This window comes from Lissotriton helveticus, chromosome 10, assembly GCF_964261635.1.
Source record: "Lissotriton helveticus chromosome 10, aLisHel1.1, whole genome shotgun sequence".
Taxonomy (NCBI): domain Eukaryota; kingdom Metazoa; phylum Chordata; class Amphibia; order Caudata; family Salamandridae; genus Lissotriton; species Lissotriton helveticus.
Genome location: NC_136071.1, coordinates 150,977,100 through 150,995,603, shown reverse-complemented (window position 1 = coordinate 150,995,603; position 18,504 = coordinate 150,977,100). Strand labels below are relative to the sequence as shown.

Here is an 18,504-nt window from a genome sequence, read left to right as displayed (position 1 = left end):
CTGAGCCATAGCAGTCAGGGTATTTATCGTCGCGCCTAGATACTGCCGCACATGGGCTGGTTGAAGGTGCGACTTTAGGTAGTTTAGTGAGAACCCCAGACTGTGAAGGAGGTGAATGGTGTGGGACATGTCCGCGGCGCACTGTTGTTCCAACTTTGCTTGAACGAGCCAGTCGTCTAGGTAAGGGTAGACATGTATGTTCTGCCTCCTGAGGTGCGCCGCAACTGTCGCCAGACATTTCGTAAATACTCTGGGGGCGGTGGTCACTCCGAAGGGCAGGACTTTGAACTGATAATGCCTGTTGTGAATGGTGAACCTGAGGTATTTTCTGTGGGATGGGTGGAGTGGTATGTGGAAATAAGCATCCTTGAGGTCCAAGGTTGCTAGGAAGTCCCCTTGATTCAGCAAGGGAAGAATCTGCTGCAGTGTAAGCATGTGAAAGTGTTCTGACAGTATATACAGGTTGAGGGGGCGTAGATCCAGAATGGGTCTGAGGGATCCGTCCTTTTTTGGGATAAGGAAGTACAGGGAATAGACCCCTGTGCCTTCCTCCTCCACTGGTACGAGCTCGATTGCGCCTTTTTGCAGCATCACCACAACTTCCTGCTGCAATAAGTGCAAGTGCTCTGCCGACATAGGACGTTGTTTTGGGGGAATGGTGGGTGGAGTTGATGTTAACTCCAAACAATAACCGTACTGGATAAGCTGTCTCACCAACCTGTCTGTGGTGATGGATGTCCAGACTGGCAGGAACTGCTGGAGTCTCCCCCCGACAGGTGTTGGATGGTCGGGGGGCAGTGACAGAGAGTCACTGTTTGTTTGCGGCAGAGGAACGGAAGTTGGTGTTTCCTCTGCCTCTGCCCTTGGCACTGTTACCTCTGTAACCCCCTCTACCCTGCTTTGGGTACGAGGATTGTGCACCACCTTTCGTGAATTGTGTCTGTTGACCCAAGTGTCCTCTGGCAACACCACGTGCTCCTGAGCGACGAAAAGTGCTCCCCCTGAATTGTTGGGACTGAAGCGTCCCCATGGACTTAGCAGTTTCATTGTCCTTTTTAATTTTTTCGAAGGTGGTGTCAACATCTGGGCCAAACAGTCTGTCAGGATTTACGGGCTGGTTGAGTATTGTTGTTTGAATGTCACGTTTAAAGCCTGATATGCGAAGCCATGCTTGTCGCCTTAACATGACGCTAGTGTTAATCGCCCTAGCAGCTGTATCAGCCACATCAAGTGCACACTTTATTGCAGCGTTTGAGATGAGCTTTCCCTCTTGTATGAGCATTTCGGCTGCCTCCTTAAACTCATCAGGTAGGTGTTGAAGGAGCTGTTGTAGGGTGTCGTAATGCGCCCTATCGTATCGTGCCAATAGTGCCTGTGTGTTTGATATACGCCAGATATTGGCAGCCTGCGCAGCCACTCTTTTGCCAGAAGCCTCAAGCACTTTCGACTCCTTGTCTGGGGGAGGAGCTTCACCCGTTGTCTGGGAGTTTGCCCTCTTGCGGGCATTGGCGACCACCAACGAATCCAGAGGCAACTGTCCCCGAATATATGCCGGGTCTCCAGGTGCCGGTCTGTATTTCTTTTCAATACGTGGATTCACCACTCTCGCCCTGGTAGGTTCCTTAAAGATCTCTGGGGCATGCTTAAGGACACCTTTTAGCATAGGAAGTGTCTTGACTGTTCTTTCTGAGACAGAGAAAGTGTCAAACAAAAAATCTTCCTCCACCGGGTCAGCATGCATGTCCACATCATGATTTGCAGCGGTCCGCTCTATCAAAGCATTAAATGCGGCGGAATCCTCAGTAGGTGATGTACGTGCACCAAAACCCTGAGGATCCTGTACCACCTGATGACCTCCTTGGTCACCAGTGTCGTCATATGAGCCCTGTTGACCATCAGGGTCATTGTCAGCAGGGAAATTGTACTGTTCATCTTGGTCGTCATCCTCTCCCCCTGACTGGTTGGGGGAAGGTGATGGACTCAGTCTTGGTGGTGGCTGAATAGGTTCAACAAGGGTAGGAACGTCCTGTGTCGGCCTTTTCCTTTTTAGTGGAATGACATAGGAGTCCAATGGCTGGGAAGTGATCTTTCTCTTATAGAGGGTCAATTTCCCTGTTTCGGCATCGATGTAATGCTCAGATTGTTCTTCTGAGGCATTCTTCGGCACCGATCTGGGTGCAAACGCCTTTGGTGCCACCTTAGGTGGCAGAGTGTAGAGAAGCTTGGTCGAAGTCTTCGCAGGTGTGTCCACCGGTTTCGGAGCCGACGGCGTGGGAGCCGTAGACGTCAAAGTCTTCTCCCGAATACGTTTGAGGGAGTCGGTGACCTGTTTTGTGAACGAGGCGGAGGGTTTGGTACCCGACGCCCGATGTTCGGTAGCGTCGGAGGCCCTTGGTGTCGACGAGTGTGCCGCCGACGAATCTTCTGCTCCAACGGCTCCGTCGTAGGCTTAGGCGCCGACGCCGTTGCTGCAGACCCGGCATCCGTGTGCCAATGCGTTGTGCCTCCGGCCTTCGGATCGTGGCTCTTAGTTGACTTCGCTTCGACTGTGCGTTTACTTGTCTGCGCCGCAGCTTTGTCCGAAGGCGTGTCAACAGCCTTAGTGGAACGTGACGGAGCGACTGTGCTCGAGACGTGATGGACAACCTTCTTAGGGGACGGGTCCTTGGCCACCTTCTGCTGCGCTGTCGACTCGACAGTTGTCTTCGACTTCGGAGGGCCGGAGGGCGACGGAGTCGATGAGGGAGCAGGCTTTGATATTTTTGTTGGGACGTCGGCCATTTTAGGTGTTGTCGAATCCGATGGTTTCGGTTTCGTTTTTGGTGGGATGTCGGCCATCTTTGGTGTAGTCGATTCCGAAGGTTTCGGTTTCGATACGCGCAATGGCGGCTCCGCTGGAGTGTCCGTGGTCGGGCCAGAAGGCGGGGCCGGGGATAGCGGTGCAGGGTCGTGGGTAAGGCCGAGTGGAGATCCCGTGACCTGAGCCTGAGTCATGTAACTTTCGGGGCATAGCTCTTCCTCCGAGCTATCTTCCGCGGCCCCATAAACTTCTTCGTCGTCCCCTACCTCCTCGACGTATTGAAGGTCTTGGCCCTGTCCTTCGACGTGTTCTTCGGGATCGGCCTGGACCTCCGTCGACGGCGGTGAAATCTGAAGATGATGGCTTTGGCCTTCTTCCGCGGGGTCGTCGAATATGTCGTCGGGTGCCGGAGCCGCTCGCTGGGCCTCAAGGCGCACCGCGCGCCGAAGCTTGAGCGTTTTCTTGGACCTGAACTTAGAGCAGGCCATGCAGTTGTCCTCGTTGTGGTCCGGCGAGAGGCATTTATTACAGACTGGATGCACGTCGATATGTGGATATTTGGATCCACAGACGGGGCAGAACTTGAACGGACTCCGCTCCGTGATAAGGTCGTCGGGGTCTTGCTACGACGAGAGGGCCTCGATGTTGGAAGAGTCACTCGACTCCGCAGAATTCCGACTCAAAGAGCCGGATGATGCTCGAGACCGCACGCAAACAATACCGACGCAGGTAACGAAGGCCTTTTGGCCTTAAAGAAGAGACTTTTACGATTCCGACACGGAGACGTCGAAATCACATCCAAACCCAATGGCGGAAAAAAACAATCTGGGGATGGAGTCGATGCCCATGCGCACTGTAGTCCAGGGGAGGAGCCACCTATCTCGTGATACTTCGAAGACTCTTCCAGGACAACAATGTGCAATCATCCGGACCCAACACTAGGCGGCGATCTATGCAATAGATATAAATTTAGCAGCCCACATGCCTCGAACCTAAAGCTTCTAGGTGCTGAAGTCTGTGTCCACTATCCTAGTGTCCAGGTCCACTGTTGTTTTCCCTCCATCCAGCCGGGTTCGTCCGGAATCCGTAACTTTGTAAACTGTAACATCCATAGACGTTGGTACTCATCCCGCATGAGAGTTTCCACTCTGCACGTGAGTCCCGTGGGCCTCCTGCTCCTTACTTACCTAGTTTGTAGCGTAGTCCCAGCGATCCTCTAGCCTCTGGATCTTCTTACAGTATTTTCCTTCCTCGCATTCCATTGTTCTGAGTATATGGTTTGCCGTGCCCCTCAGGCACACTTGTAGATATTGTGCGAACTCGTATTTCTTTTGTAGTATTGTCATGTGCTTAGCCCTCTGACCTCATAAAGAGTCCAGAGGTGTTGTTATTAATAAATATATCGTTTATTTTCATAACAACCTGTGTGGTGTCCTTTCATCTGGTATTCAAGGGGTTATATTGTGGTAAAACAGCTGGCTTCACATGCCAAAAGAGTTTAGCCTAAAGACTGCTTTTGTCCACGCTACTAGGATAGCTGGTCTATCAGGTTGACTTTACAACCAATCACCATAAGGGTTGTTTGGACTGATACAAGGTGATTACCAGAATTAGTGAGCATCATATATCAGGCCAACTTCTCACAACTGTCTTATCAGCTAGCCCACAAGTCTTTATCAGGTAGACCTAGGGCTCATTCTACGAGAGGGAAAGCTTCTACCACAGCTCTCCTTAGGAATGTGGCTATGTCAGAGATATGTAAAGCAGCTACTTCACGTTCAGTGCATACTTTTACACGCCATTACTGCTTGGATTCTGATGCGCAAACTGATGCACAAGTGGGACAAGCATCACTCAGAAATTTGTTTGCTGTTTCTAGTTAAACACTGTATTTTTAAAAGTGCAGCTATGCATTTATCTGTTCGCCCGCTTCTAGTGGGTATGAGCTTGCTACTCTATTCAGTGCTTATGACTATTAATGAGTATCGCCTTGAAGAGAAGGATTAGTTACTTACCTGTAATCCTAGTTCTCTTCCAGGGGTATACTCATTAAAGTCATAAGCACCCTCCCGCCTCCCCGGGCGAGCAGTAGCATTGAAGTTTTTTCAATATGTATTATGAAGTTGTTTAAGTGCAGATTCCTGCTAAAAGTTTACTGTACCGTACAAAAGAACTGACCTAACTGTCACCTGTGGTGCATGATGGGAACAGAGTTCTCCTAGAGGCCTTAAAGGCAAAGTGTGCAGATTCTCTGGGGCCTTAAAGGCAGGGTGCCAGTCTGATTTTCTGTACACAGACAATTTTTCATATTCTAAGGTAAGGAATTTATCACTAATGTGTCTCTTTCAGATGAGTATATTAAACTTAATTTACTTTGTACCAGCTAACTCAGAGGCCACTAGAAACTCCTTGTAAACAAGAAGGGAGTAGTTTCTGGCAACCGCATAAACATGACAACTTTGTTTCCCTTTTAGAATCGGAACAAGTCTCAGAATAGTGGCAACAATAGATAACCGTTTCACTCAGCTAATTGTGCATGCTTAGTTTCTTCAGAGTTACACAAAGGAATAGACGGGCGTTTCAATAAAAGGATTTATTGAACAGTCTGGTTTCTCGTGTAAGAGATATGAGCTGTTACAATCTTAAGACAGTATGCGAGATATATTATGTACAGGGTAAGCTGTAGATCGAAATAATACTGCAATAGCATCGTCTTTTAGCTATGACACATTCATTTACATATACATAAATAGCACAGGCTAAAAAGTGAGTACTGGTACGATGCTTCTCTAACTAGTTCTACCCCAGTGTACCTAACCTAAGTGTAGTACAAGGTAAGAAGTAGGTGCAGTATTCTATAGTATGGTATGCTATAGTTTGGTATGCCAAGAGTCCCTCTAGGTTCTAGTCAGCTCCATACCTTAGAATGAGGGAGGTGGGAATCTCTTTCCGGGTCTCGAACTCTAACAGACCGCGAAGGGAGTCAGAACACTGGAAGCTGGATTCTCTGCGAGCAGGGATGACAGCATCTCTTTTCAGTGCGTCAGCCCGGGACACAAACTCCTCTAAAGTCGTGGTCTCCTCCGTACTTGCCGTGGCAAGGGAAGGTATATTTATACCTGGAAGGTTTGCATTGACGTAAAGTCGGGCAGAGGAAGACGTCATGAATGAACCCTTAAGGAATAGCGGTTCATACATAATAAATGAGTTCTTGGAGAAATCAATAACTACTACAAAGTTTTTTTAATTGAGTATGGCACCTGGGAGGATTCACAAGACTAGGTAATTCTATCAGGAAAATATGATACCCGAGACTGAGCAAACAGTCTCAAGACAGCCCACCCTGTACTGCCATAAGTGTGTGGAAGTTACGTCTAACAACATTTACAAACAAATTCTTGACAAATAAACATTATTATATACTGAACAGTGCAAGCACTAACAATATCAACCTCCTGCATCTTTGTTTTATGGATACTGCAACAACATTAATGCTTGCCTTACCTTGTGGCTCCACCAGGAGACAGAGGTCACAACAAACCGACCAGTTGGATCCCACTCTACATCAGATGCAGTATAGTGTTCAGCGATATTCATGAGTGTGCAGTCAGATGTGTCCACAAATGCCAAGGCACCATTCATACTGAGAATACAAAGTAATACATGGTGCATCACAAAGAGTAGAACAATCCCACGCTCAATTTGTAAACAGTCTAATCCGTCTCAATCACTAAATGCTCTGCTTGAGATTTATTTTCTCAGAACCACAAAACAGACTTAATTTTATCAAACAAAACACATTTACAGTAAATCCCAATATTATAGGGTAGACTGAACACACATCTTTACATTGGCATGGTGTTCAATTCAACTCGGACATGTCCCTATTGGTGCCTTTCGCCAAACAAATTATTCATTTTTCGAGTTATAAAGCACACTATTGGCCAAGGCATAAGAGCACGCAGACTTAAAGTGGGATGCCAAATGGGACAAGAACCTCCTAGAGTAACCTTGGACGAGTATGAAATACTGTATGATGAGAAAGGACCTCAATTTAAAGTAGGCCAGTCTGATCCGCAGCCAATGTAACAAGCAACAGTCCTCTATGAAATGGTCACATTTTAGCCTCAAGGCCAAATTTGTGATGCAAACTTCTCCTGGGTGATAAAAAGAAAGATTTTCCAGCCTGCACAAGAGAAGAAAGCAGTACAAGCCAAATGATCCCACCTTCTTGATCTGACCTCCAAAGTTTAAACTTTTCAATCAAGACACATGATGTCTATGTTCAATTTCCAAGTCACATTAAATCTAGCCATCTCCTGTATGACTAATTCCTTCAAAACTACCTCTCACTCTACATCATGGAAGGGCTGGCTGGAGTTTTCCTAAAGGTGCAATTTGGCATAGTATGTGCTGAGTCTGTTAGAGGCTATGTTTTACCAAGAATGCGGGGCTTTAGAAGGGGGTAATTCAATAGTTTTTTTGCCAAATGTTTTGTTTGTTAATTTGGCTAATTGGTTTACTTTTTAGGATTAACAGCTCTTTATTATTAATATTTGACACATTGCTTGCATTACTAGCCGCCTACGTCCATAGGCAGGCGGTGATATAACATTGCGCATACAATTGGCGTCATTTAAGAAAAACAAATACAAGATTACTATCAGTAAAGACCAGAACCGGAGAGGATATATGGGGGTCGCGGGTGGTGGTGGTGGAGGGGGGTGTGGAGTGGTGGTGTTGGTAGAGGGGGTCGTCGTGGGGGAAAGAGACCAACTAATGGCTCGTCATGAATAGTGAAACATCATACAGCCACCCCTGGTGTTTGTGTTGTTAGGCATAGAATTTTTAGATATGGGGGCATGACAATACTCGGAATTCATCCGACAAAACTTGTATACAGGGTTGCCACACTTTATCAAAACAAGGTAGTTGCTGCGTGGGCACAGCCGTAAGGTTGTCCATGTCCAGTATATTCCAGACCAATCCAAGTGTGTTGGAACCTAGTCTGTTCCTCATCTGGCCAGCAGGAGTGGTTTCCCTGCACCCAGCAGCAATGTGATCGCCGTGCCTCTATGCGGGTGCAGCGGATACATGAGGGTGTTAGCGAGACCTAATAGTTTATAATTTGAGAATTTGAATATGTCAGTTTGAAATATAGTATTGACCGAAGTCAAAACTTCTTACCAAAAGGTTACCAATTTGGGAGAGTGCCAGAGTATATGTGTGAGTGTGCCCTGGTGTTCACAATTGCGTCAACATCTCCTATTTCCAGACCGGTTCCATGCCACTACTCTGGCGGGCATATGGTACCAGTAGTGGGCGATCTTGAGGAGCATCTCTTTGCTAGTGGTGTTGAGTGCAGAGGTGCGCACTCTATAGAGAATGTCATTCCACTCCTTGTCAGTACATGTACGTTCACATTCTATCTCTTTACGGGCGCGAGCCGGTGAGTCTAAAGGGCGGACCGGCCTTACTAAGAAGGCATGGATATCCAAGAGAAGTTAGACATATGATGATCTAGTAAGGATCCATTTCTCGTATGCTGTCAAAGGCCTACTAGCATGCGAGCAAATCAAGGGCTGCGAAACTCAGTGTGCCACCATGCGATATTGCTATTTTGCTGGAGAACGATAGTAAAGACGGGAGGACCAGAGAAGTGGAAGGGGAAAGGGCGAGTACAGGGCGCTGGTAAGGATCCCCATTATTTATTGAGGAGGTGCATTTTGAGGTCTTTTTTTAAGCTAGAGTAGGAAGGGTTGCATCGTAGGTCTTTTGGGAAGGCATTCCAGATGTTTGGGGCATTGCCGGAAAAGGAGCGGGACTGAGTGGATTTCTTTTTTTGCAGGGGCTGGACTAGGAGGAGAACGTTGGTGCTTCTCATGGGTCCTGGGACAGCTGTAAAGAATGTGTGCCTCCTTGTTTCTGAATGTAATACTTGGCTGTCATGTTATCCGTCCAGACTAGGACAGTCTTGTGCTGTAGATGTACTTGGAATGATTTTAATGCTAGAAATATTGCCAGTAATTCTAGGTGATTGATGTGGAGCACTTTCTGTTGAGTGGCCCATTTGCCTTAAATTGTGTGGTTTAGGAGATGGGCTCCCCAGCCGGTGAGTGATGCGTCTGCTGTTGGCAGTATCTGTGGAACGGGCTCCAAGAACGGCCGCCCTTTGGACCGGTTTTGTGTGTTCCACCACTGCAGAGAGCGATGTGTGCGGCTGTCCACAAACACCAGATCTGTAAGTTGTCCTTGAGCCTGGTTCCAGGGACGTGCTAGGCATTCCTGTAAGGGGTGCATCTGAAGTCTTGTATGAGGTACGATAAAGATGCAACAGGCCATCATTCCTATGAGCTGCATGAACACCCTTGCTGGGAGGGAATGCTGTGGTTGAAAACTGGTGATTAGTGTTTGCATACTGGCTATCCTGGCTGGATTGGGATATGCCTGAGCTCTGGAGATGTCTACTGTGGCCCCTAGATACTGATGTATGTGGGAGGGCTGAAGAATTGACTTGGGGTAGTTTACTGTGAATCCCAAGTTGTGAAGCAGCTAGATGGTTTGAGGAGTGTGATGAACACACTGGTTGAATGACTTGGCTTTTATTAGCTAGTTGTCGAGATATAGAAAGACACAGATTTGTTGTCTTCTTTGTAGGAAGAGGAGGCGATGTCTGTTCCAATGTTTTTGGATGCTTCTCTATAGAAGGAGCGACAAAAGGAACCACTTGTGGATGGAGACTGTAATGCTCCCATGGATTTTGCCGTCTCCGTGTCCTTTTTCATCTTTTCTAGAGTGGTGTCTACAGCCGGTACAAAAAGTTGTTCTTGATTGAACGGCTGGTTGAGGATAATTGTCTGTACCTCCTGTTTAAAGCCTGAGATGCGTAACCAGGCATGTCTTCTGAGTAGCACACTAGTGTTAATGGACCTAGAGGCTGTGTCAGCTGCATCAATGGAACACTTGATTGATGCGTTGGTTAGTTATTTGCCCTCCTGAATTAAATAATTTGCCGGGGTTTTGTATTGATCAGGTGTGAGAAAGTGGCTCTATATATACACTGGACCAGAATAAGGTACAGTGTGTATAGAGTCCACAAACCCCAGAGGTATAACAGAGGATAAAAGCCAGGTTTGACCTTACTCTCTAAAGTGGTAGCTTGGTCGGGCAGTAAGGCAGTACCAGAGGACAGTGTAAAGCATTTGTTGTACACACTCAGTCAGCAAAAGGTTTCACACACTCAAAACTGTACTCCAGGCCAATTGTTTTTATATCAAAAGATAGTTGTTTTATTTCTAGAACCAACAGGTATCAAAAAAATATACTGTTCTCAATATGAGAGGTCTCAGATGAGTACTTTGCAGAAAGGCAATACACTTTGTAAAGTCAATAGGTACAGGGTTTGCAGCAGGCAAAACAATTCTACACATAATTTAGCATTGAGCTCAATGGATTTCCTAATATAAACACAGATGATTACTTTGTAGATTACTTTTTAATTCCAGGACTGGCTCCTAGGTTCAATCCTGGGGTCTAAGCTGAAAGGAATATGCTACTTACCAGTATGCATCTGTTCTTGGCATGTAGGGCTGCTGATATTCACATCTTATGCATAGATCGCCACCTAGTGTTGGGTCCGGATGATTGCACCTTGTTGTCCTGGAAGAGTCTTCGAAGTATCACGCGATAGGTGGCTCCTCCCCTAGACTACAGCGCGCATGGGCATCCTCTCCATCCTCGGATTGTTTTTCGCCATTGTGGCAGGGATGGAGTATGATACAGTAAGTGATGTCCATGCTAGAGATATATTTTGAGTGCTACAGCTGCGACAGGCACCGGGGAGGAGGGAGGGCGATGTGAATATCAGCAGCCCTACATGCCAAGAACAGATGCATACTGGTAAGTAGCATATTCCGTTCGAGGCATGTGGGCTGCTGAATTCACATCTTATGCATAGAATGTATAGCAGTTTCCTCCTAGCGGGGGTTGCCCGTGCCAGCTGCAGTAGTCTGAAAAAGAGTTTTGAGTACAGCCTGCCCTACGGCTGCTTGCTGCTTTGAGTGCACATCTACGCAGTAGTGCTTGGTAAATGTATGTATGGTAGTCCATGTGGCTGCCTTACATATGTCTTCTAGAGGAATGTTTCCCAGGAAAGCCATGGATGCCCCTAACTTGCGTGTTGAATGCGCTCGAGGGGGGAACTGTTATTGCGCGTTTGGCTTTTTGATAACCGATCGGTATGCACTTAACAATCCATCTGGCTATACCTGATTTGGAAATGGGGTTGCCTTTGTGCTGTGGGGAAAAGTAAACAAACAGTTGCTTGGTCTTTCTGAAAAGTTTTGTTCTGTCTATATAGTACAGGAGAGCTCTTAACGTCTAGGGTATGTAGAGCTCTTTCTGCCACGGAATCTGGATTAGGGAAGAATACTGGCAGTTCTATGGCTTGATTGATGTGAAACTGGGACACCACCTTTGGCATAAATTTAGGGTTAGTTCGCAGCACTACCCTATTATCGTGAATTTGTATGAATGGCTCCTGAATAGTTAGGGCTTGCAGCTCGCCAACTGTTCTGAGCGATGTAATAGCTATTAGAACGGCCACCTTCCATGTGAGGAATTGTATCTCACAGGAATGTAGAGGTTCAAAAGGTGGTCCCATTAGTCTGGTGAGAACCACGTTGAGGTTCCAGACAGGCGAAGGTGGGTGTCTTGGTGGAATGATTCGTTTCAGTCCCTCTAGGAAAGCTTTAATGGCAGGCACTCTGAAGAGTGAAAGGTGCTGCCTGTTCTGAAGATAAGCTGCGACGGCGGCTAGATGTATCCGTATGGAACTGTAAGCCAGATTGCATCTGTGCAAATGTGAGAGATAACATATGATGTTTTGAGTAGATGCATCTAGCGGACTTATGTCATTATTGTTACAATAGATGACAAATCGCTTCCATTTTGCGCATAGCATGCTCTGGTTGTAGGCCGTCTTGCCTCCTTGATAATATTCATACAGTCGGGAGGCAAGTTTAGGTAACCAAATTCTATGACCTCAGGAGCCAGATCGCTAGGTTCAACTGTTGCGGATCTGGGTGCTGAATGTCGCCATGGCTCTGCGTTAAAAGACTGGGTGTTAATTTGAGCCTTTGATGAGGCACCACGGAAAGTTGTAGGAATGTGGTGTACCACGGCTGCCTCGCCCACGTTGGAGCAACTAGGATGAGGGTCATTGAGTGCTGTTGTAGTTTGCGTGCCACTAGTGGTATGAGCGGGGCTGGGGGAAAAGCGTACGCAAACTTGCCTGACCAGTTCATCCATATCGCATTGCCCTGAGACTGCGGATGTGGAAACCTTGCGGCGAAGCTTTGGCATTTTGCGTTTTCCCTTGTGGCGAACAGGTCTATGTCTGGATGACCCCACCGCTGGAAGTACAGTTGCAGTACTGAGGGATGTATCTCCCACTCGTGCATCTGGTGGCTGTGTCTGCTGAGCAGATCCGCCATCTGGTTGTCCTTGCCTGGAAGGTGTTCCGCCATGAGAAAGATGTTTCTCTGAATGGCCCACTTCCACATGCTTTGCGCTAGATGGGACAACTGTGGAGAGTGTGTCCCACCCTGCTTCTGTATGTAGTACATTGCAGTCATGTTGTCCGTCCGGACTAACACGACTTTGTTGCAGAGATGTACCTTGAACGCCTTCATTGCCATGAAGATTGCCATCAGTTCTAGCAGGTTGATGTGCATCCTTTTCTGCTGTGTTGTCCATAGTCCCTGCACTGTGTAATGGAGGACATGCGCTCCCCATCCCAGGAGAGATGCGTCCGTCGTGAGCACAATTTGTGGTACAGGCTCTTGGAACAGTCGTCCCCTGCAAAGGTTTTGTGGGTTCCACCAATATAGAGAGCTATATGCACGACTGGTCACCAACACTAGGTCTTTCAATTGCCTCTGAGCTTGGTTCCATTGCCATGCTAAGCACTCCTGAAGCGGACCCATGTGTAGTCTTGCGTGAGGGACTATGAAGATGCAGGAGGCCATCATGCCTATCAACTGCATAAACACTCTTGCTGGGAGCGAGTGTTGGGGTTTGAATTTTTGAATGAGTAACAGAATGCTGTTGATTCTTGCTGAGTTTGGCTGTGCCTTTGCCGCCAGAGTGTCTAATGTTGCCCCTAGGTACTGTTGTACATGGGCGGGCTGAAGATGAGACTTTGGGTAGTTCAATGAGAATCCGAGGCTGTGTAGGAGGTGAATAGTGCGGGACATGTGGCTGGCACATTGCTGCGCTGACTTTGCTTGGATGAGCCAGTCGTCCAGGTACGAGTAGACGGGAACATGGTTTCTCCGTAGGTGCGCAGCCACTGTAGCTAAGCACTTGGTAAACACCCTGGGGCTGTTGTCACCCCGAAAGGCAGTACCTTGAACTGGTAGTGCTGATTTTGGATGGTGAACCGGAGATACGTCCTGTGTGCTGGATGTATTGGTATGTGGAAATACGCATCCTTTAGGTCTAGTGTGGCGAGGAAGACTCCCTGACTGAGTAATGGTAGGACCTGCTGTAGAGTGAGCATGTGAAAGTGTTCTGACAAGATGTATTGGTTTAGGGGCCTAAGGTCTAGTATTGGCCTGAGAGACCCGTCCTTTTTGGGGATTAAGAAGTACAGAGAGTACACCCCTGTACCCTGTTCCTGTAGAGGGATGAGTTCTATAGCCTCTTTTTGCAGCATGCTGAGAACTTCTTGTTGCAATAAGTCTATGTGCTCTGCGGACATAGGACGGTGTTTTGGGGGTATATTGGGTGGAGTTGATGTTAGCTCTAGACAATAACCGTACTGAATAAGCTGTCTCTCCCATTTGTCTGTGGTAATACCTTCCCAGACTGGCAGGAACTGTTGTAATCTGCCCCCGACTGGTGTTACATGGTCTGGATGCAGCGACACGGCGTCACTGCTTAGTATTGGCGGAGGATCTGGTATTGTTATTCCCTCATCCTCTGCCTTTACTGCTGTTGCCACGGTATCCGCCTCGGTTTGTTTTAGTGTAGGTGGATTGCGTGTTCCCTTTATTGTATTGGTTTTGCTGGACGCCTGGCCTCTTGTAGCCCCTCTGTTACTGGAGCGACGAAAGGAACCACCTCTTAATTGTAGAGACTGCAGGGCCCCCATAGATTTGGCTGTCTCAGTGTCTTTCTTAATCTTTCTGGTCCAAATAAAAAATCAGGGTTTACAGGCTGATTTAGTAATGTAGTTTGTATTTCTTGTATTTCTTGTTTGAACCCTGAGATGCGCAACCAAGCATGCCTTCTGAGCTTGATACTTGTGTTGATGGCCCTGGCTGCAGTGTCTGCTACATCTAGCGAGCGTGATCTCGCTTAACAGAGTACTGTCTAAAATAAAAATGAGATTTAGCTATAAAGGTGTATACTCTTTGTCAAATGTGCTCGCACCATGTAAGAAAAGAGCATAAGCCAACCACTAGATTCACGTGTTTAATTATTGTAATGTGTATAATTGTGCTAAAGCATAGGGATACTGAGAGTGTGAAAAGCTGAATGTCGATAAATGTCAAGCACCATAGTATCATAAAAACTATCATGACTGTCACTTTGTCTTGCAACTGATAATAATTATGTGTTTTTATTGATTTAGAAACGGTCCTGAAGAAGGTGTTTTTAACTTCAAAAACCGAAACGCTGCGTCGACATATTGTTTCTTTTTTTAATTTGAATTTTTAATTGTGAATATACTTACATGATTGTGATACTGAAATTTTCTATACACTCGTGCTGAGACTTTTTAACTGATTACAATATCAAATGTAAATCTATCACTGTGGATAAAATAAATTTGTAAATTGCAAAACTTTGTGACGGTCTTATATATGGTGCTTTGGTATAACTTTGTAATGTGTGAAACTTCTAAAACTCTTTTGAGTGGATAAATAGAATTATCTGTACTAGTGATTCCTATGCGTAGTGTGTGATGTACCGATTATCCTGTATATAGTTGTTAGAGAGGCAAACCTAAGTGTTGCATGCATGCTTGGGACCCTTCTATTTTTTCTTTGTACCTCCCCTTGTCCCACATTGGATAAGTCAGGGACTTCCCTTCTTTTATATTCTGGTAATACACAGCTTGTTAGCTGGGGAAGTGTTGTGTTTTGGGTAAATAACCTTAACTTGTCTCAATTTATTAAGAGATATCTGATATGGAAGGAATTAAAACCCTCAGTTATACAGAGGACCAATTTAATAGAATCATCAATGGCCCCTCTAAAAATGTAACCACGGTAAGATTAGACAAAACAGACGAAGAACAATGGAGGACCCTATGGAACCTTAAGAAAAAGGTGATCAGGGCTGAATTACATGCAGACTTTCTAGTAGAGTACTGTAAAAAGGGCGTAATCCCTAAAGGCCTACAAGTGACCAATGAGCCAGGCATATTCATACAGAATCAGAAATTTATCGAGAATTGGACCCTAGTAGCAAACCGGTGCAGTCGCGACTGGATGCTACTCATTATTGAAACAGCATACGAAGTCTTAATTGTAGAACGTAAAGATATCGAAGATCTCGAACTAAAACTAACGGAAAGTACAGCTTTAGAAGATGCTAAGCGAAAATTAGAAGAGATCCAAAACGACATCTCAGGATATAATGATTACTTAGTAAATAAAAAAACCAACAAACTGAGGAAAGATATAGCAAACTATAACCCAGAACACGTTTATCAGTATCTACAAAAAGACTACTACGATAGACCTAGAGAAAGTGTCCAACCACGCAGACAATGGCAACAACCCTCTAGAAATTTTCCTAAAAAGAAAGTCAGGTTCTTTGATTCATCGTACACTAGTTCAGATTCTGAACCTGAGCAACAAAGTGATTCTAGAAATACAAAAGACAGAGAAACATCAACTAATACCAACAGAGATGGTCTGTCTTTTTTGGAACAACGCCACTCAAATTTTGGCCAACAGAGAGGGAGAGGGCGAGGACGGGGCAACTACAATCCCCAACCCCAGTTCCCTCAACGTCCTCGGACACGCAGCCAAAAGAACTGGGAACAGTGAATAAAGCCCCTATCATCAACCTTTCTAAACGAATACTGACACAGACAGAGACTCAATTATTAGAGAAAGGCTTAGGCTTTGCCTACTGCTCACCCATAGATAGATACAGCCTAGAGAGAGACCTTCAAAGTTTTTATCGAAAAATAAGGCTCAATGCCTTCTTTGAAGGAAAAGATAGACAACCCAGTAACAATAAATCTGGTCTAAAACCCAAATCCTCATGGACTCCCCAGATAGGTATGGTTAATAAAGACGTAGAGGCATTCGAGAGAAGCGTAGATAGAAGCGTAGACAATCTCCTCAAGCAGAAAAGCTGGATTAACAATAATCTCAAAAAGGAAGAAAGAGAGGCCCTGCAAAATCTAGAAAACTGTGAACAATTAATAATAAAACCCGCTGACAAGGGCAGTAGCATTGTCCTTATGGACAGTGAAGATTATAATACACGAATGCATCTACTACTAGACAACAAAGAACACTATCAACCATCAAATAGAAAAGAATGGACAGAATTAATGGAAAAAATCCAGAGGCTACTATATCTAGCAAGAGATGATAACATCATCTGCGATCAAGAATTAGCTTTTTTACTTAATAAAAACCCAACAGTGCCCGCACTCTACGGCCTCCCCAAAGTGCATAAAAATATTGGAAATCCCCCGATGAGACCAATAGTATCGAGCATTGGCTCATGCACTGAACCACTCAGTAAATACGCTGATATCTTCTTACAACCATTAGTCACCCAACAAAAGGCCTATATCAAGGACACAACGGACATCATCCATAAGATTGAAGGTCTAAATTTCAACCCAGAAACACAATTCCTAGTGTGTCTTGATATAGAGGCCTTATACACTAATATCCCTCAGAACAAAACCATAGAAATGGTCGAATCCCTTTTAAGTGTAGAAGATAGAGATTTGAGTCCCCACAATACGTTCATAGTTGATTGTGTCACAATTGTACTTAAAAACAACCTGTTCCTATTCGATAACCAGTTTTATAAACAGACCAAGGGCACGAGCATGGGTGCTACCTGTGCGCCGAGCCTGGCCTGTTTATATGTAGCCGCATTCGAAGAAACCCATATTTTTAACAGAATGGCACCCTTTTATGAAAACATCACAGCATGGTCAAGATTTATTGATGATGTGTTTTTTATTTGGACAGGGACTTTGGAAACTCTAAATGAGTTTATTGAATGGTTAAACCTGGGAGACGTTAATTTAAAATTCACCTCCCAAATAGATACAGAAAGATGTGCCTTCCTAGACATAGTGATTAAGCACACTGAGGGAGCACTCACTGTGGAATTGTACACAAAACCAACGGATAGGAACACTATGCTCCACTACACCAGCAACCATCCCCCATGCCAAAAGGATAACATTCCCTTCGGGCAATTTTTACGAATAAAGAGAAACTGTACCACCATAGGAGATTTTAATAAACACGCTGAAACTTTGAAAGAGAAGCTGTCTGAACGCGGATATCCTAAACGTTTAATCCGCCAGGCGTATAAACGAGCTCGATATTTTAATAGAGATAACTTGTTCTCAGGAAATAATAAAAACAGAGAGGAAAATACACAACAACCTTTAATATTCGTTACCAACTTCAGCACTATCAGTAATAAGATAAAGAATATTATTAATAGAAACTGGCATTTGATAACAAATAAGAAACGAGAAAAACTACCAAAACCTATGATATCATATAGGAGAAATCGTACCATAAGGAACAGCTTGGTACATACATATAGAGAAAGGAACAAGAACCCACAACAAAGCATTAACAATGCTCCGTTACCCACGGGTACTTTTCCATGTAGTGGTTGTATTAATTGTGAATCTATTATCAGAGGTAACAGCATTGACCACAACAACACATCACTTAAAATAAAGAGTTTCATGAATTGCAGGACAAAAAATCTCATCTATTTAATTAAATGTCCATGCAACTATGCATACATAGGTGAAACCAGCAGAGAGGTGAGACTTAGAGTCAACGAACATAGGTCCGCCATTAGGACAGGTAAACTAGGAGCACCACTAACAGAACATTGGAAGGAAGCTGGCCACACCACTGCTGATCTAAAATGGTGTGGACTCGAGACAGTTGAGATCAATAAGAGAGGAGGAGACATTAATACGAAAAGAAAGAAACGTGAACAATACTACATGTCACGTTTTAATAGTGTAAGAGAAGGGCTGAACAGCAGAGAAGACTGGGAGCGTATAATTTAATCATGCATCCCCCACAACCCCGAGATACACAGTGTCAACATGCACGTATAGATGTCTCTACATTTTTATCCTTCATCTCGAAAAATATATATGCTATCTCCTTAGCCAAACAGTGCCCCATGATTAATAGGACTTATAACTATTCGTCCGACAGCTAAAACTATCATACCAAAGGCATAAATATAGTCCATATATAAACTAGAAGTATTTTCATCTATACCTGCCTTTTACCCGAGCAAACTTGTTAAATTTAAAATAATAAAACATGTGCAGTGTAAGAGATTCATTTACTAATGCATAGCTACGCGTAAACAAGAGTAAAACAACACACTGCGCTGATATTAATGCACGATATAAATGCCAGTGAATGATAGCTAGATGGAATAATTAA

General features: G+C 45.1%; 1 protein-coding gene across 1 annotated transcript in view; it reads right to left on the bottom strand.

The window, feature by feature from the left end:
- The window catches only part of EIF3B (eukaryotic translation initiation factor 3 subunit B), a 404,806-nt gene that overhangs the window by 113,352 nt on the left and 272,950 nt on the right, over positions 1–18,504 (bottom strand). The window contains exon 14 of the mRNA XM_078664978.1: positions 6,305–6,443. Coding sequence (XP_078521104.1) covers positions 6,305–6,443 — 139 coding nt within the window. The remainder of the gene's footprint in view (positions 1–6,304; positions 6,444–18,504) is intronic.